The sequence below is a fragment of the Trachurus japonicus genome, chromosome 1 (assembly GCF_045865225.1).
Source record: "Trachurus japonicus isolate A0001 chromosome 1, Traja_1.0".
Lineage (NCBI taxonomy): Eukaryota > Metazoa > Chordata > Actinopteri > Carangiformes > Carangidae > Trachurus > Trachurus japonicus.
In genome coordinates, this window is record NC_140907.1 from 7074809 (window position 1) to 7092422 (window position 17614).

General features: G+C 44.7%; 1 protein-coding gene and 2 non-coding genes across 8 annotated transcripts in view; all 3 read left to right on the plus strand.

Moving 5' to 3' along the window:
• The window catches only part of htt (huntingtin), a 46677-nt gene that overhangs the window by 7004 nt on the left and 22059 nt on the right, over positions 1 to 17614 (plus strand). For all 6 annotated transcript variants that reach the window (XM_085759177.1, XM_085759376.1, XM_085759024.1 and 3 more), the window contains 25 exons: positions 222 to 299; positions 420 to 823; positions 3800 to 3926; positions 4013 to 4128; positions 4818 to 4929; positions 5465 to 5602; positions 8450 to 8608; positions 8706 to 8803; positions 8888 to 9027; positions 9248 to 9311; positions 9441 to 9541; positions 10826 to 10972; positions 11376 to 11496; positions 11596 to 11741; positions 11896 to 12080; positions 12400 to 12623; positions 12770 to 12896; positions 13119 to 13243; positions 13343 to 13453; positions 13640 to 13717; positions 14933 to 15156; positions 15393 to 15471; positions 15626 to 15787; positions 15873 to 15928; positions 17356 to 17504. In XM_085759177.1, coding sequence (XP_085615303.1) covers positions 222 to 299; positions 420 to 823; positions 3800 to 3926; positions 4013 to 4128; positions 4818 to 4929; positions 5465 to 5602; positions 8450 to 8608; positions 8706 to 8803; positions 8888 to 9027; positions 9248 to 9311; positions 9441 to 9541; positions 10826 to 10972; positions 11376 to 11496; positions 11596 to 11741; positions 11896 to 12080; positions 12400 to 12623; positions 12770 to 12896; positions 13119 to 13243; positions 13343 to 13453; positions 13640 to 13717; positions 14933 to 15156; positions 15393 to 15471; positions 15626 to 15787; positions 15873 to 15928; positions 17356 to 17504 — 3471 coding nt within the window. The remainder of the gene's footprint in view (positions 1 to 221; positions 300 to 419; positions 824 to 3799; positions 3927 to 4012; positions 4129 to 4817; positions 4930 to 5464; positions 5603 to 8449; positions 8609 to 8705; positions 8804 to 8887; positions 9028 to 9247; positions 9312 to 9440; positions 9542 to 10825; positions 10973 to 11375; positions 11497 to 11595; positions 11742 to 11895; positions 12081 to 12399; positions 12624 to 12769; positions 12897 to 13118; positions 13244 to 13342; positions 13454 to 13639; positions 13718 to 14932; positions 15157 to 15392; positions 15472 to 15625; positions 15788 to 15872; positions 15929 to 17355; positions 17505 to 17614) is intronic.
• On the plus strand, positions 9627 to 9756 carry LOC146991331 (small Cajal body-specific RNA 14). Its single transcript, XR_015037256.1, has one exon.
• Positions 13761 to 13890, plus strand: LOC146991332 (small Cajal body-specific RNA 14). Its single transcript, XR_015037255.1, has one exon.

A 17614-nucleotide genomic window follows, 5' to 3' on the forward strand; every position in this document is an offset into this window, starting at 1 on the left:
ATTTGTAGATCATACAACCCCACTTTAAAAAAATGCTACTATCCCTTTAAAGTCACTTATATATATATAGTTTTAATGTACATTTTCAATAGAAATAAATTAAGCAGTAGCTGGTCATTATTTTTAATCCATTTAGTTCAAAGTAAATTACCCATACCCAGCTTTTTTTCCCTTCTATGTTGTTGTTCATACTGGTTAATCTTTTTTTTCTGTCTTTTTAGGTAAAATTCTGTCTGGAGAGGAGGATGCGTTGGAGGACGACCCTGAGAGGACAGAGGTGACCGCTGGTGCCTTCGCAGGTGAGATGTCAAGTTTATCAAAGCTGGCAGTCTGACAGTAATCCACAGTGAGACCAGCGGGCAGCGCTGTAACCTCAAGAGGAAGGAAAACGGGGTCATTGTGTGTGTTTTCGCCTTCAGCGTCAGTTGTGGCAGACGGCTCCTCCACAGCCCAGGTCGACATCATCACCGAGCAGCCGCGCTCCTCCCAGCACACCCTGCAGCCCGGCGACTCGGTGGACCTCAGCGCCTCCTCGGAGCAGGGCGGCGGCGGAGGCGGGACCTCTGCGTCGGACACCCCGGAGTCGCCCAACGACAACGAGGAGGAAATGCTGAGTCGGAGCTCCAGCGGCGGGGCCAACATCACCCCGGAGACGGCCGACTACACCACGCCAGAAAATGCCACGCCAGAGGGAGGGCCCTTAGGAGAGGCCGGCGGCGCCCTGCTAGGCACCAACGACCGCTCCCTCCCACCAAGCGACTCCTCCCAGACGACCACAGAGGGGCCGGACTCGGCTGTCACTCCCTCAGACGTAGCCGAACTGGTCAGTGAGACTGTATGTATGCAAGTGATGAGATGTCATTACTTTCAGTGACACAGCTTTTTGTTTCTGTGTATGAATGTGTGGGACAGAGTCCACCACTCCTCCCTAGATACCAAAGACTTAAATACATGTAATGCTATAAATCACCTTTGGGCCTGGAGTACGTCATGACTCAGCACCAAGTTTATGAACAATGCTGCAATACAGTACACTTCATAGAATTAGGATTTGTAGAATGGACAAAAAAGTAAAGATTTTCTGTTCGCCACAACAACAGTTCTATGTAAACACCTGCAGCAAACACTCACTAAATTTCATACATTAAGGACAAAATAACAGTAATTGTAGCAAAAACAAATACTTGGATAAGTTTGAGTTGATCCATGGAAAATGCCCTTTGGCAGATATTTGTAGCAGCTAAGAGTCTTTCTGTTATTTTAAGGCTTTCATCCACACACAGCATGTTAAAGATCCACAGACGGATTTTAACTGGTGTTCAGATCAGGGGATTAGGGGACGGCTGGCCCAGAAGGTTCAGCTTTTCATAAGTTCATGGTAGAAAACAATAACCACGCATTAATGTCTCATTTGTAATGTCTCATGTAAGTTTGCTGCAGTAGTTGTTATTTCATTAAAAAAATTCATAAAGATTAGGGCTGTAGCCGATATCCGAGTATTCGAGTACTCGCTCGGCTTGGGCGGCATCCGAGTACCATTTCACCTACTCGGATACACCCGCCCCCCCTACTCGTTGCTGCCCTAATAAAGATATATAAAATAAAATAGAATAGAGAGAGAGAGAGCTCAGTTTTTCCCCATGTACAACACCTGAATGACTGACTGAGCTCAAGCAAGTCTCTGAACCAAATCTTTGATCTGTGATTTAGCATCACTGCTTGTTTCCCTCAGAAGTCTGATATTAGATTATGTTAGAAATGCCCTCAGTTCTGCTGATGCAGACATGTTCTTAATTTCCAGAAAGCCAAAGCACTGCTACTATTAGAGGTTGTTGGATATTGTGAACAAGCTAATGTGTTTGCAGTTGGCCAATAGGTCTAACGTGGAAATGCGAAAACGTATATTCGGCCTTTAAAGGGATAGTTCAACATTTCGGCAAATTGTCCCATTGCCATAATCCCTATAGTTTAGGAGTAGGTTCATTACCTTTAATTGTCGGTGCAAGCTATTTTTAAATCGGTGGAGCAGAGCCACAAGCTGCTCAGAGCTACGCTACGGAGGCTAATGGAATGTGCAGGTCACAACTTGTCCACGAGAGCGTTTTGGAGTTGTTGAATTGTCTATTTAATGAGTTTGATGAGGGAAACCAAGAAATCCCATTAGCCGCCGTAGCGTAGCTCTGAGCAGCTCGCGGCTCTGCTCCACCGATTTAAAAATAGCTTGCACCGACAATTAAAGGTAATGAACCTACACCTAAAACTATAGGGATTATGGCAATGGGCACATTTGCCAAAATGTTGAACTATCCCTTTAAACATAGACAACCCCCTGTTCTGGAGATTTCAGATTTCAGATTTATTTATTTTTTTAAAAATGGGAACAGTATATATTGATGGACATTGACAAGTAAATATGTGGGATTATAGCCAAATGGCTAATTTCCATCCCCAGTCCCATTGGCAGGTTGATGTTAGACATAAAAAACAATGACGATAAAAAGTACAAGATTATTTATAAGATTATTTTACAAAATTGTCACATGTGCTGAACACACCCTATATTGAACCAGCTGAGTTTCTGGGGGACAGGTCATGTTAACTTGTGACTGGAGACATTTTGTTGTGTCCATTCTAACAGTTCTACCTCTATGATCCCCCCCCCCACCTCTATCCTCTCCTCACTCCGCCGCAGTCGCGCACTCCATTGCCGCGGGTGATTGAGCCTTCCCCACCCTCGCCAACTTCCACCGAGGGTCCCGACGCCACAGACAGTGACTCTTCTGTCTACACTGCCTCCACTTCGTCGTCTTCTTCCTCTTTCTCCTCCTCTTCCTCCTTCTATGCCACCTCCTCCTCTAGTTCTAGCGACAAGGTCAGCCGATTGGACGCTGTGAAAACCAAGTGGGAGGGGCTTGCTTGTCTGGAAACTTGTGGCTTCTTCGTTCTCTCTCTCTCTCTCCTCTCGCTCGCTTGTTGGTCTCAACCCCATGCACCAGAATCCTCTCCTGCTCATGGCTACCCCCCACTCTGTACTGTCACTGACAATACATTGAGCCCCTTGTTTTCCTCGTTTCCAGTTTCCAAAAATGAGATGCCTTTGAACGACCTTTGTAAAAAAAACAAGCAACCCCGATAACCCATGTTTACCGGCTTGCCATGAAGTTCAAAACTACAAGCATGAAGTGCCGTCCGTTCCTTAATTGTTTTCCTAATTCCTTTTTGAGAGGCTATGACGGGCTTTTGTTCCAGTGGAAGCCAAACCTGGACAGAGAAACGATAACATTTCAAGTAGCTGATGGAATCCTCCTCCTCAGAGGAAGCCTCATTGCCTGACTAGTTCCCTGCAAATGTGAACTTCAAGTGGTGTATCTGAAAATAAAAAGTAAAAACGATAGGTGCCTATCATGGGGAAATTAATTTCAAAAAGTCTGATAATGTTAAATGGTTTGGATCAAAAGCTTGCTCTTCCTCTGGTGGATTGTGGCGACAGCAATGAAGAGTTCTCGAGCCTTTGCTTTTTTCCCCTGTATGCAGTTGATTTGCTGTAAACCGTGTCAGACCCAAGCATGATCCAGAAGAGTTTTAATAGAAGGACTGTTGTTTAACTTCCAGTTTGAGCTTTTTTGTCGTGTGTGTCTTTGTCTTCAACCCAGCAAATCTAACTCGGTCACTCGAAACTCTTTAGGTCTCCTATGCATGCGGTTGCATTTTAAACAGATCATTACGTTTGGTGTATTTGCAAAGCTGAGTTTAGTTCCCCTCTGGAGATATGTAATTTGTGTGTGTCTATGTGCATAAGGTGCTGGATGGCAGCGAGAGCCAATACTCTGGGATGCAGATCGGAACACTACAGGATGAAGAAGATGAAGGAGCAGCACCGCCCTCCCAGGAAGAACCACCAGAACCATTCCTGCAGTCGGCGCTGGGTATGTTTGTGTGCATTAGTACTCAAGTGCGGGCTCTGCTCACTGATGCCTCCGTCATGCTTAATGTGTGTGTGTTTTGTACGCAGCTCTGAGCAAGCCTCATCTGTTCGAGGGCCGAGGTCACAACCGGCAGGGTTCAGACAGCAGCGTGGATCGCTTCATACCAAAGGACGAACCTGCAGAACCCGAACCTGACAACAAGGTGATGACACCTAAACTAAATCTGTGCCTGTGTTTCACAGCAGAAGTTAAAGGGATAGTTCAACATTTTGGCAAATTGGCCCATTGCCATAATCCCTATAGTTTTAGGAGTAGGTTTGTTACCTTTAATTGTTGGTGCAAGCTGTTTTTAGAACGGCGGAGCAGAGCGGCGAGCTGCTCAGAGCTACGCTACGGAGGCTGATTTTCCCTCATCAAACTCATCAAATACACAATCCAACAACTCCAAAACGCTCTGGTGGACAAGTTGTCTCATAACGTTCCATTATTATCTCATAGCGTGGTGAATGTGCAGGTCACAGAGTTGTTTTAGAGGTAAATTCATGCAAAACCGCTGATGCGCGTTCCCGTCAGGGGCAGTTTTTTTGGCAAGCAGTCTGCATTTGCCTCGGAAACAACTCCGTTTTGGAGTTGTTGGATTGTGTATTTGATGAGTTTGATGAGGGAAACCAAGAAATCCCATTAGCCTCCGTAGCGTAGCTCTGAGCAGCTTGCGGCTCTGCTCCGTTCTAAAAATAGCTTGCACCGACAATTAAAGGTAACGAACCTACTGCTATGACTATAGGGATTATGGCAACGGGCCAGTTTGCCAAAATGATGAACTATCCCTTTAAGGTAACAAAAGCCAAAATGTTCCCACATTTGTTCACGTTCCTCCTGCTTGTTTTTTAGCCGTCACGGATAAAAGGTCCCATTGGACATTATACGGACCAGGGGAAGGAGCCACTGGTCCACTGTGTACGGCTCCTCGCTGCTTCCTTCCTGCTGACAGGACAGAAGAATGGTGAGTCATCACAAACACTACATAAAATATGTCCAAACAGATTTTGAAAGATGAGGATAATGAAATCAGTTTTGTTTGAGTTTGTTGAGTGTTTTTGTTCAAAAATGTACACTTATAGAATTATAATTGCAAAGTCATTTGTATTGTAAGTATTAAGAAAACTCAAAATTTGAATATGTAGGAACAAGGGACAGCTTCTTTGGTGCACCGGTCTCTCTCCTCATGTTGAGTTATATGATGTGATGTTACCTCTGGTTGCTGAAATTAGGAGGGTTTGCATTTCACCTTTTGGTTTGGCTTCATCTTCAGTGAAGCCAGAACGTTCTCACATGAGCTGCTCAGGTTTAGAGAGAATGGACAGAATAAAATCATAATAATAAAAGTATATTCATCCCTGAAGGGAAATTCAGTAAGAGTCAGTATTGCCATCTTTACTCCTAATGTTTGTTTTGGTGCTTGTTCAGTTTCCTGCCCAGCTCTGACCTGAGTTGAGCTCTGAAGGACAACCACTGATTTCTTGTCTCTGTTCCTGAAGGTCTGATCCCTGACAAGGAGGTGCGAGTCAGCGTGAAGGCCCTGGCGGTCAGCTGCGTTGGGGCGGCAGCAGCACTACACCCCGATGCTTTCTTCAATTCCCTCTACCTGGAGCCGCTGGACGGCATCCCAGCAGACGGTAGGGGCCACAAAAGATAGAACAGTCGTATGTAGATGATGCATGGGCAGCCTAAGTGTGCCTAAAGATGGGGCTTGATTCTACCCGCGATTCACAGTCGGGTCTAGTCTGCACCAGACGGCACTAGTTGGGTACAGCCGGCCTGGCGAGTTGGCCCAGAAATCTGTTGGTGTGTGACGGAGTACAGACTCAAATCGACAAGTGTGTGAGACGAACAGGCGCCGCCAGACTTTAACCGCAGCAATTCAAACATGCTTGAATTGTGTTAACCTACTCTGGACGCAGTTGGGTAGTGTGTACTGGTTACACACCCAACTGCATCGCCCACAGCCAATGAAAAAGGAGGTGGGACAAATGAAACGGCGTCTGGACTCAACGTCGACTCCTCCACACCTTGATCCATACCCGTTTCTTTCTTCTTCTTTTTTTTTTTAAGTATATTTTTTGGCTTTTCATGCCTTTATTCGATAGGACAGTTGAGAGTGTGACAGGAAATGGGAGGCAGAGATGGGGGGAATGACATGCAGGACAGGGACGTCCGACGCGGGATTCGAACCGGGGCCGCCTGCAGTGAGGACTATAACCTCAACACATGGGGAGGGTGCTCTACCAACTGAGCTAAACACTGCCCCCTGTTTCTTTCTTCTTAATGGATTTCTCACACCAGCAGCGAAACCGTATTATATATATATGTATGTATATATATATGTCATCCATGTTTGTTTTCACTTTGTAGAAGGTGTTGACATGGTTGCCTAGCAACAGCATTCATGGGTGGAATCAATTCCGCTAACATGCAGTTAGCAGGTTGTCAGCCGCTGTATGTTGTTGTTGTTAACTCAACTAAGTGCATCTGTGGAAATCACTACACATCTACACTCCTCAGACTGTCACTCCTGCCAAAGTCTGATGCGTTCAGTTGGCTTCAGTTGGTTTGACAAATCGTTTAGTCTGTGATCTCATCTGGCCCTGTCGGTAAATATGTGATCCCCACTCCCCAGTCGACATAAAAATCTGCTAAAGCCAGTTGGTTAGTGTGTACTCCAAGTCTTTTCTAGTCGGTAACATTTTAAAACATGTAAAGCACTTGGTGCTACGTTTTTAATGTATGAAGAGTGCTTTATAAATAAAGTTTGATTTGACTGTGAAAACCGTGTAGTGTGTCCCCAGCTATAGGGACAGAGTTAATGTAGCAAATAGCAATATTCATCAGTATTGAGCCTCCGAATTTTGTTGAAGCTCACTGAGTCTGCCCTGATTTTGTTTTGTTAAAAACTAATGAGAAAAACAAACAAACAAAAAAACACCAAACAGCTTCAGTGTTGAGAAACTCTGCAGACCCACAAAGGTGTTGTCACTCATTAGCAGACCTTTGCTCAGGGTAAAAATGGGCGGAGCCAAATAGGGAACAGGTGGTGCCTTTGGACGAGCAGCAGGTGATGTTGATGAAGTGTTTGCACCCAGTCCTAAACGCTAATCAGGCAACAAGTGAAAACACCTGTGTAGTTGGACTCTAAGCTGACTCACTGTGACATGAGGCTCATTCGCCTCTGGTTTGTTGTGGTGTATACAAAGTGTAAGAGCTTTTTTTTTTTTTTTTTTAAGTATATTTTTTGGCGTTTTTGCCTTTATTCGGTAGTACACAGTGAGATAGACAGGAAAGGGGGAGGCAGAGAGGGGGAACGACTTGCAGGAAATGTCTGCCCGACGCGGGATTCAAACCGGGGACGCCTGCGTTGAGGACTGTAGCCTCTACATGGGGCGGCCGCCTTAACCACTGCGCCACGCACGGCCCCATGTAAGAGCATTCCTGCATATTTAGTGTTTTATTTGGGTGAGCTTCCTGAGGGAGTGAGGTCATACACAATCGGTGGCGGTGCAAGGTGTAATACAGCTTGACCGTTCTGTGCTGTGCTGAAGTGTATGTATTGGTTTATATTGGATATGGATATTTTTGTTTGCGGAAGATTGGGGTTTTGTTTAGTTCAACGACATAGAGAGAAAGAAAGAAATCTTGGTTACCATGGGAAACTTCGTTTGGACACTCACTTATTTAATTTGTGCCGCCGTCATCAAACCACCAGTGATCAGCTGCCATGATTCCTTTTTTTTTTGTTTTGGTAAGGGAATGGGTCATTACACTAGGCTTTAAACAACACATGCTAGAAATAGTTTGCCTGTTGTTGGCGCTGCAGAATGTCTCCGTGTCACCACATTCAAACTCTTTGGAGCGAGGCAGGACAGTTGGTCTCCTCCAGCTGCACTGACTGGGAACCATCTCTGTCACTGGTGAAGTTCCCTTTGACCATCAAGTCAGCAGCTTTATTACAGGCTGACAACTGTGCACCATGAGAGGACAAAATAAGAACTTTCCAGGATGCCATTACATGGAGACTAAACTTTGAGCCGTCGGTGCTAAAGATTTGGAGACCGTCTGCATGAGCTAAATACTGCATTCAGTTTACACTGAAGAGCATTTTCAATGCGCCAGTGAATTAAGGCCTGGACTACACGAATACGATATATTCCAACGCACATTTTTCTGTCCAATTGGGCCTCTCAACCACACAGACACGGCGATTTCACCCTCATAAACGGAGATATTTTTAAACGGATAAAAAAGTGGAAATAGCTTGCACCGACGATTAAAGGAAACAAACCCACTGCTATGACTATAGGGATTATGGCAATGCGCCAATTTGCCAAATTGTTGAACTATTTTTGACAGCTGCTGCAGTTTTTATTGTAATAATTATTGGGCTGATGATGTATAACTGACAACTGTATTTAGTTCTGTCTTTTCCCCCCTCCCTCACACACTCCTTTCCTCCCTCTGTGCCCTTGCAGAGCAGCAGTATATCAGTGATGTTCTGGGCCTCATTGAGCATGGGGACCCTCAGATCCGGGGGGCCACAGCCATCCTCTGTGGAGCCATCTTGCAGGCTGCACTCACCAAAACACGTTTCAACATACACACCTGGCTGGCCGGTGTGCAGAGTGCAACAGGTTTGTATGGGGGGAGTGTGTGTGTGTGTTACTTGCACAGCTGTAGTTGTCAGGTTTGTATTTGACGGTGTTCCTCTCCCTCGTCTGTCCTGCCCAGGTAACCCTCTGTCCCTGGTGGACTTGGTACCTTTTCTCCAGAGAACTCTGAAAGACGAATCCTCTGTCACCTGCAAGATGGCTTGTTCTGCAGTGAGGGTAAGGGGGAGTAGCGTCAGTTTATCACTAGTGCTGTGTGTGTTGGTTTGAGTCTAACCGTTCTGTTGCCTGGCTGTGTTGCAGCACTGCATCATGACGCTGTGCAGCAGCACCCTGAGTGAGCTGGGCTTGCAGTTGGTGATAGACCTGCTGGCTCTGAAGGACTTGTCCTATTGGCTGGTTCGCACCGAGCTCTTGGAGACGCTGGCTGAGATGGACTTTCGGTAGGAGACATTGCTACCTTTTTTTCTTTTTTCCTCTTCCACAGTCACTCACTGAATCATCTTGCTGTTGTAAATGGACTGAGCATGTTCACCATCCTTTTATCTGTGTACACCTTAAGTTTTAGAAGAATAAAGCATGACTAAACGTTGTCAGAAACTCACCATTGTAACGTATAACCTGTGACAGCCTTTTTAATAATTCACTCATCCTCTGTTTTAGATTACTTCATTTCCTGGAAAGGAAAACGGAGAGTTTGCACAAAGGAGCTCATCACTTTACTGGGGTAAACTCTACAGTCCAACTTCTTTGTATTCTCAGCAAAATGCAAATGTCACTGTTTAAGGACACACATGCAGGATGTATCTTTTGCTGCTTCACTTGCCTGCGTTTGTCCATATTTGTCTTTGTATAGCGACTGCGGCTGCAGGACAGGATCCTGAACGATGTGGTCATCCAGCTGTTGGGAGACGATGATCCAAGAGTGCGGCACGTGGCTGCCTCTGCAGTCAGCAGGTACACCACTTTTCTATCTTATCGCATAACGTACGTCAGTGAATAATTTTCTCTAAATGTGTATTTTTGTGTGTCAGATTTGTGTGTGGCAGTCTTTATAGTTCCAGCACTGAGCAGTGTGCTGCCACTGGTGTGACTCCACACAGAGTGAGGCTGGTATCTACCGACAGGGCCTGTAAAAGCGTTGGTTTCCCTGTGCGATGGTGCCATACATTCATTTTTGTAGGGACACACACACAAAATGCGTAACACACTAGCTGGATGGCATCCTTTGGCATCCACTTTTAGTCATGACAAATAAATTGGTGAGGAAGATTAACAGACATCTAGTAGGAATGCATATGATTAACCGTTTAACTGATAACAAAAACTTTGATTTAATACTGGTATTGGTTAAAGCTACAGTTGGTAAGTTGACGAAAGTGAAAGTGTAGTCCGCGACTTGGTCGGAAATTTCGAGACAATACACCGTCAGTTCCCTTTTATGACCCTCTGCCTTCGGTTGCGGTGGATTTCAGCAAATACGATTACACTTTGTCCTAAATTACCCATTTAATGTCTGACTATCAGAATATAGTGACACTTACAGCAAATATGACTGAGTAATTGTTACCAAATGAAGCTTTAATTTTTCTTCATTGGCTTATGTCGTCAACTCATTGGGGCGTGTCGACACGTGCAGACTTCCACTTGGCTTCAGTCATGTTTTGCAGCAAAAAGTTACACAGGAGGACTTGCAGTATGTTCCAGTTATGCAGCGCAGTCCCCATGAGGGATGGTCAGACAATAAATATAGCTTACAGGGACATAGATGTGCATCACCTATAACAACGGTGCTGCTAAAAAAAAAAAAAAAAAGACGTTGCTGCAGTCTCCAGCTGGTTCAGCTTTGCTGTTCCTCTCTCTTGGTGTTTGGCTGCACTTTGTATCAAAACAGTTCAACATTGGACGATTTAACCTCCATCTGAGACGGAGCTCAGTGGATCTGACACTGATCAGCTGTTGTGTGTGTATATTATAACGGCAAAAAAAAAAGAAAACCATCAGCGATCACCCCCACAAGCATTTCAATCTTATCGGTTAATGGTTAATAATCGGTCAACGAGCATCGGTTATCGGTCATAAAACATTCAAAATGTTCATCCCCAACGAATACTTGACTGCAGACAAGCCCCTCTTTGATTTCAGTTTAGTTTGCTGTGATAGTAGAGATTGAGAAGGAGCATGTAAGAAAACAAGAGCAATCCTAATCCTTTCCTCCCGTCTCCTCTGTCCCTTCACCAGACTCGTTCCCAGGTTGTTCTACGACTGTGATCAGGGTCAGGTGGACCCGGTAGTGGCCATCGCCCGGGACCAGAGTTCAGTCTACCTGCAGCTGCTTATGCACGAGGCTCAGCCACCCTCCCAGTTCACCGTTACCACAATCACAAGGTTTACACATATATAAAATGATTTATTTGGTGTTGCATCCCATAGGCTTTTAGTTGCCTCTTGAGAAATCGTCTTGTCTTGTTTCATGGTGTCTACAGTGTGTAGTTGTAGGGATGAGTATTGTTGAGATTAAACGATGCCAATTCTTTTACCGATGCTGCTCATCCATCTGGGACTTAATCTCTACTCAGCAGGTTTTGATAGAGCATTCATTAATTAATTGGAAATGTATTGATTTTTCTGAGAGCAGAATCAATCCTCTGGTCTTTAAAACTGTATCCCTATTTTAATAAAAGGTTTGGTATCATCCCTGTTGTAACTATCTGTTGTCAGTCTTCGTCTTATTTTCCAACTTTGGTTCTAAAAAAAAACTGATCTCTGTTCCCCATCTGTTCCCCACCAGGACATACAGAGGGTACAACATGTCCAACACCGTGTGTGACGTCACAATGGAGAACAATTTGTCCAGAGTTGTCACCGCCGTCTCCCACGCCTTCACCTCCTCTACCTCCAAAGCTCTAACCGTAAGCTTCCTTTTTTTGTTTTTGCCTGCTGTATAAAAAGTATTTTTGTTTTTGTATTTTCATAATGTTTAAATACCATTCTTGTATTTCTCTCTGTAGTTTGGCTGCTGTGAGGCCCTTTGCCTCCTGGCTGCAAACTTTCCAGTTTGCACCTGGAGCACAGGTTGGCACTGCGGCTACGTCAGCTCCAGCAGCAGCTTCTCTTCCCGCTCAAGTCTGAACCGCAGCAGGTGCAGGACCCTCAGGTTGGTGTCCCCTCTCTCTGCCTCCTCATCAGTTCATTCTTGTTGCTGCTGTTCTTCTCGCGTGACGTGCCACACAACACATACTTTCTCCACATTTCACTTCTGCTACTGTATGCATATCTGACTGTCGCCTCACTGTCCTCTCTTCGGCCAGCCTGTCCCAGCCCAGTAGCGCTTCAGGATCCACAGCCGCCTCCTCTTCTGCACCAGACACAGAGCGGAGAACTCTGACTGTGGGAATGGCCAACATGGTCCTCTCCCTCCTCTCCTCCGCTTGGTTTCCACTGGATCTTTCTGCACATCAGGATGCACTTTTGCTTTCTGGCAATCTGCTTGCTGGTGGGTAAAAAAATGCATTGAAATTGAAAGCCATTTAAAAATGCATTGAAATTGAAAGCCGTTTGAAAATGCAGAGAAATATCCCCATGGTGTTGAAACAGTCTGTTTGGAGAATATAGAGAAGGCAAGATTTAATATTTTTATTGCCAATTCCACCACATGTACCAGACATACAGATGAATCGAAAAAGCTGTTCCTCACTGTCCCACGGTGACAGAATAAAATACAATTCACAAGACAGGACAGGACATTACCTAACGCTAAAGTAAAAATGCAAAGTGCACAACAGTCACTTGTCAACTGTCATTCATATTTGCAGCCGTGGCACCAAAATGCATGCGCAACCCATGGGCTGGAGAGGAGGAGGGCAGCAGCGGGAGCACCAGCACCAGCAGCGGCCCAAACAAGATGGAGGAACCCTGGGCGGCGCTGTCGGAGCGCTCCCTGGTGGCCATGCTGGAGCAGCTCTTCTCCCACCTGCTCAAGGTCCTCAACATCTGTGCCCACGTACTGGACGACACACCCCCAGGACCAGCAGTTAAGGTAAGTCTCATGAAGTGATTGATTTTGTTTGATTGGCCCATAGTCAAACCAAGTATTTCCAAGCCACATTTAGTGGTATTTATACGATACATCTGCACGCAGGCAGTTTTTATAATTTGTTTTCTCTACTGTTCTTCACTTTTTAGGCCACCCTCCCCTCCCTGAGCAACACCCCGTCCCTCAGTCCCATCCGCAGGAAAGGCAAGGAGAAGGAGGCTGCAGAGCCCAGTGCTGCCCCTATGAGCCCAAAGAAAAGCAATGAGGTCAACACAGGTACGCAACGCTGTCAGTAAATGTTTAATGAGGCAACTCTTGTCTTAATTAAATAGGTCTGTTATGTCACTTATAAGTGGGGTTGTAACAATTGGGGTTGTAACAATCCAACAATTTCTGACAACTTCTCCCTCAGAAACAGTTGCACAGAGAGATGATGTTAAACAGTTTCAGTAAAAAGGTTTGTTTTGATTGGTCGTTATGGATTTTTCCACCATGCAGGCAGGCCAGCAGACGGCACAGGGTCGACGGCTTTAAACAAATCCACAACCCTGGGCAGCTTCTACCACCTGCCACCCTACCTCAAGCTCTACGATGTCCTCAAAGCCACGCATGCCAACTACAAGGTTAGAAAGTTTTGTCTGTTTTTAAGCCACAAACCTCAACATTCCTGGGCTTTTTCTGTGACCTGATCATCGCTGTTGGTGGTTGTTGTTGATTCCCAGGTGACACTGGACCTCCACAGTACCCAGGAGAAGTTTGGAAGTTTCCTACGTGCCACTTTGGATGTTCTGTCTCAGCTGCTGGAGCTGGCCACACTGCATGACATCAGCAAGGTAAAGATGTTGTAATCAGTGTTTTCCAAAATCACAATGTTTAATAGTAAAAGCAATGGGTGTTTGTTTGTTTTTTGGTTATTGAACCCATTGATGAATTGCAAGCAAACAATCACTCTGCAACAATCACTCTACACTACTGCTAAGTGGAATCAGTAGACAATAACCGGTTTTATTTTCTGACAGTGTGTGGAGGAAATTTTGGGCTACCTCAAGTCCTGCTTCTCCCGAGAACCGACCATGGCTACAGTATGTGTTCAACAGGTCAGTGAATAATAGTTTTGTCTCTAAATGTGTATTTTTGTGTGTGGCAGTCTTTATGGTTCCAGCACTGAGCAGTGTGCTGCAACTGGTGTGACTCCACACAGAGTGAGGCTGGTTCCTGCCGACAGGGCCTGTAAAGGCGTTGGTTTCCCTGTGCGATGGTGCCATACATTCATTTATGTAGAGTAGGGCTGGGCGATATAGGGAATAATATCAATATCGAAAATAAGCGTATAGATCATCAATCATATTGATTGATATCGATAATTATTGATAATTATCAAACAGTAAATAAAATTGTGCGGCCCAGCCGTTTTATGCTATTGCTTAATGACCTACTTTTAATAAGAACACACAAACATTCAACCACCTTTTTTCTTTTTTACAACTTTCAGTAAAAAGAAGTCAACTGAATAGACTTAAGTGACCTGACACCAGAAAATCTGATAAATAAATATTTAAATCTTTTGATGAAAATAAATAAATACTGTATTTCCTCAAATAATAATAAAAAAAACCCCCAAAACTCTGCTGTCTGGAACAAACTGACAAGGATATGATGAAAGACTCTGGCTCATTGTGTGGACTGTCTTTGAAGACTGAGGGGAGTGAAGCTGCTCCAGAGAGGGACAGCCTTGCACTGTCGGACAGCAGGTCTCTGCCACGTGTCCAGAGCCCGGTCGTGACCGGAGACGAACTGCAGTGCACACTGTGAAAATGCTCTGACTTGAATGGGAGTGAAGCGCTACGGCGCAACAGAGGTAGAGACCCAGGTCCAACAGCGCAGGGAAGAGAACAGCAGCTGAGGAAGATGATGAGCTACTGAACGATGAGCTTGGTGCTGTGTAAAAATAAATGGAGGGATTTAGAAATAAAGAGAAAAACATCACTCCTGCCCCTCTCTCTATCAAATTTTTTATCAACCTCTTTTTTTTCATCAATATATATATTGTTATCGAATTATCACCCAGGCACACAATGCGTAACACACTAGCTGGACGGCATCCTGCCTGCACTATTAGACACAACAAATAAATTGATGAGAAAGTTTGGCTCAGCATTGAAGACAATTATGTAATCTCTGTATTCTTATAATTATTATTATATACTGTGCCTGAAACAGAAGTAGAAGGGATTTCTTTGACTGTGTAAAATCCCAGGACAGTTGTGTTAGATGTGGAGTTTCTCCCTGACGTAAGACTTGACCTCCTTCAGCTGTTGAAGACCTTGTTTGGCACCAACCTGGCCTCCCAGTATGAAGGCATCCTGAGCGGACCCAGCCGTTCCCAGGGCAAGGCTCTGCGTCTGGGCTCGTCCAGCCTGCGGCCGGGCCTCTACCACTACTGCTTCATGGCGCCGTACACACACTTCACCCAGGCTCTTGCTGACGCTAGTCTCCGCAACATGGTGCAGGCCGAACAGGAGCAGGACACCTCCGGGTGAGTTGCTGCAATATTTCATCAAGACACAAGAACAGACTATGTCGACTGTTTGTATGTTTAGTCCATGTGTTGTAACGTATTTGTCGATTTGTCCCTTATGTCACCTTGTCTATCACTTAACTTCACCAATTTAAAAGACACAAGAACAGAGCATGACACTTGACACTTTATTTTGCATCGAGTATGTACAGTGTTGCTGAACTTTCTTCTCCACTTTTTTTTATTTTTATTAGGTGGTTTGATGTTATGCAAAAAGCGTCCAATCAGCTGAGGTCCAACATTGCAAATGCAACACGTCACAGAGGAGACAAGGTAAACTTAGATGGTCCTGCATATTTACCAATCTGATGTTTTTGCCTCCTAGCAGCTGTACAAGTGTCGTAGATCTGGAGGCTGACTGTTTCCTGAGTGAGGCGCTGCTGCTCTGAAAGACAATTCACAACCTTTTTGTCCTCTTTAATCCCAGAATGCAATTCACAACCACATTCGACTGTTTGAACCACTGGTGATCAAAGCATTGAAGCAGTACACGACCAGCACCTCTGTGGCCCTGCAGAGACAAGTCCTGGACCTGCTGGCCCAGCTGGTGCAGCTCAGAGTCAACTACTGCCTGCTGGACTCAGACCAGGTTTGACACACTTGTAATGGTTTTGCATGGATTAATTGTTGACTTGTTGAGTTTGGCTCATTCAGGGAAAAACCTTGTGTTTCAGGTGTTCATAGGCTTCGTCCTGAAGCAGTTTGAGTACATTGAAGTGGGACAGTTCAGGTGAGTCTGCACCACCAAATCCTGTAAAACATCAGTGTGGTCTCATAGCAGTCTCGCATCTCTTTGCTGGTTACATCAGTGGTTATACAGTAGCAGCGTTTTTCAACCTTGGGTTTGGGACCCCATGTGGGGTCGCCTGGAATTCAAATGTGCTTGCTTGAAATGTCTAGTAATTGATGATGCAGGGATGCAAACAGCGCGCCGAAAAGCGAAACTCGCTTTTTTCATGACCAATTAGGTGACTTGTGTGAATCGTTCAGATCCGAAGAGTTTTTGTTTTGGGGGGGGGGGGGTCTCAGCGTCTCAGCTCAGGTCAGTAAAATGTTTTTCTAACAGGCTGACAGTGACAATCACGTGAAACTGAGGCGAACTCATTCATGGTCTCTGATTATACTGATAACAGCCGACCTCCAATGTAGACGCGCGACATACGTAGCCGCGTGCAGTCGGTGCGACGGCGACGCCGTTTTTCCCCCCGTGCATGTCCGTGGAGCTGTGGCCGCGGACATGCACGGTTCCCTACGTTGCTGTGTCAGGCAGATGTCTCCCACGGAGCTCTGCCCCGTTTCAGAGGTGAAGGAAGCCCTAAGTGGACACACGTCGCCTCCGCGATGTAGAATGTGTTCAATTCAAGAAGTGAAACTAACACATTATATATGTCCATTACACAGAATGAAACATCCCATGTCTTTATTTATTCAGTTTATTTTAATAGTAATAATTATGACTAACATTCAGTGAAGACCTAAAAATCAGTATCTCCAAAATTGAAATATTGCAAAGGAATTTTTTTTTTAAAGCATTTTTGATATAGAAATGTTGGCCTTCTGAAAACTATGTCCATCTATATGCACTCAATACTTGGTTGGGGTTGAACTGCTGGAAATTGACTTTTCCGTGATATTCTAATGTACTTATTTGTTAATGGTGAGCACCCGCCCCCCCCGGAAATTCCTCTCTTTTTTGGTCCTGACCCGTTTGCATCCCTGGATGATGATGATGATGATGATGATGATGATGATGATGATGATGGGGGAAAAAAAAATATATATATATATTAATTATAATTACTGATAAAAATATTTGTTTAAATAACTATTCTTTTCAAAAAATTATGATTTAAAAACACCACACAATCTTAAACAAGTGTATTCTATACTTTCACTTTCTTGAATATAAAGTGTTCAAATAAAATGAAGCATATAAAAATATCTGAGCTGGCGCATCTTGATTGACGGACAGATCATGTGACTGGACATGATCGCGGAGTCGCCAGAAATTTGTGAAAATGTCTAAAATGGGGTCACGAGCCAAAGAAGGTTGGGAACCACTGGGTTATAGATTGCCTCTGCTTTACTGTATGTTGGCTCTAAACTACAAATCCCTCCTGCAAACTGAAATAATACTTGATTTCACGTTTTTGACAGGGACTCGGAAGCCATCATTCCAAACATCTTCTTCTTCCTGGTCCTGCTGTCTTATGAGCGCTACCACTCGAAGCAGATAATCAGCATTCCCAAGATCATCCAGCTGTGTGACGGCATCATGGCCAGTGGCAGGAAAGCTGTCACACATGGTGAGAGGAACGCATGCAACATGAGCCACAGAGAATGATCTTTCTTGTACTAAGCATGTTTTATTGAGCTCCTTAATGTTTTGTTCAACTCTTTTAATCTCTGATATGAA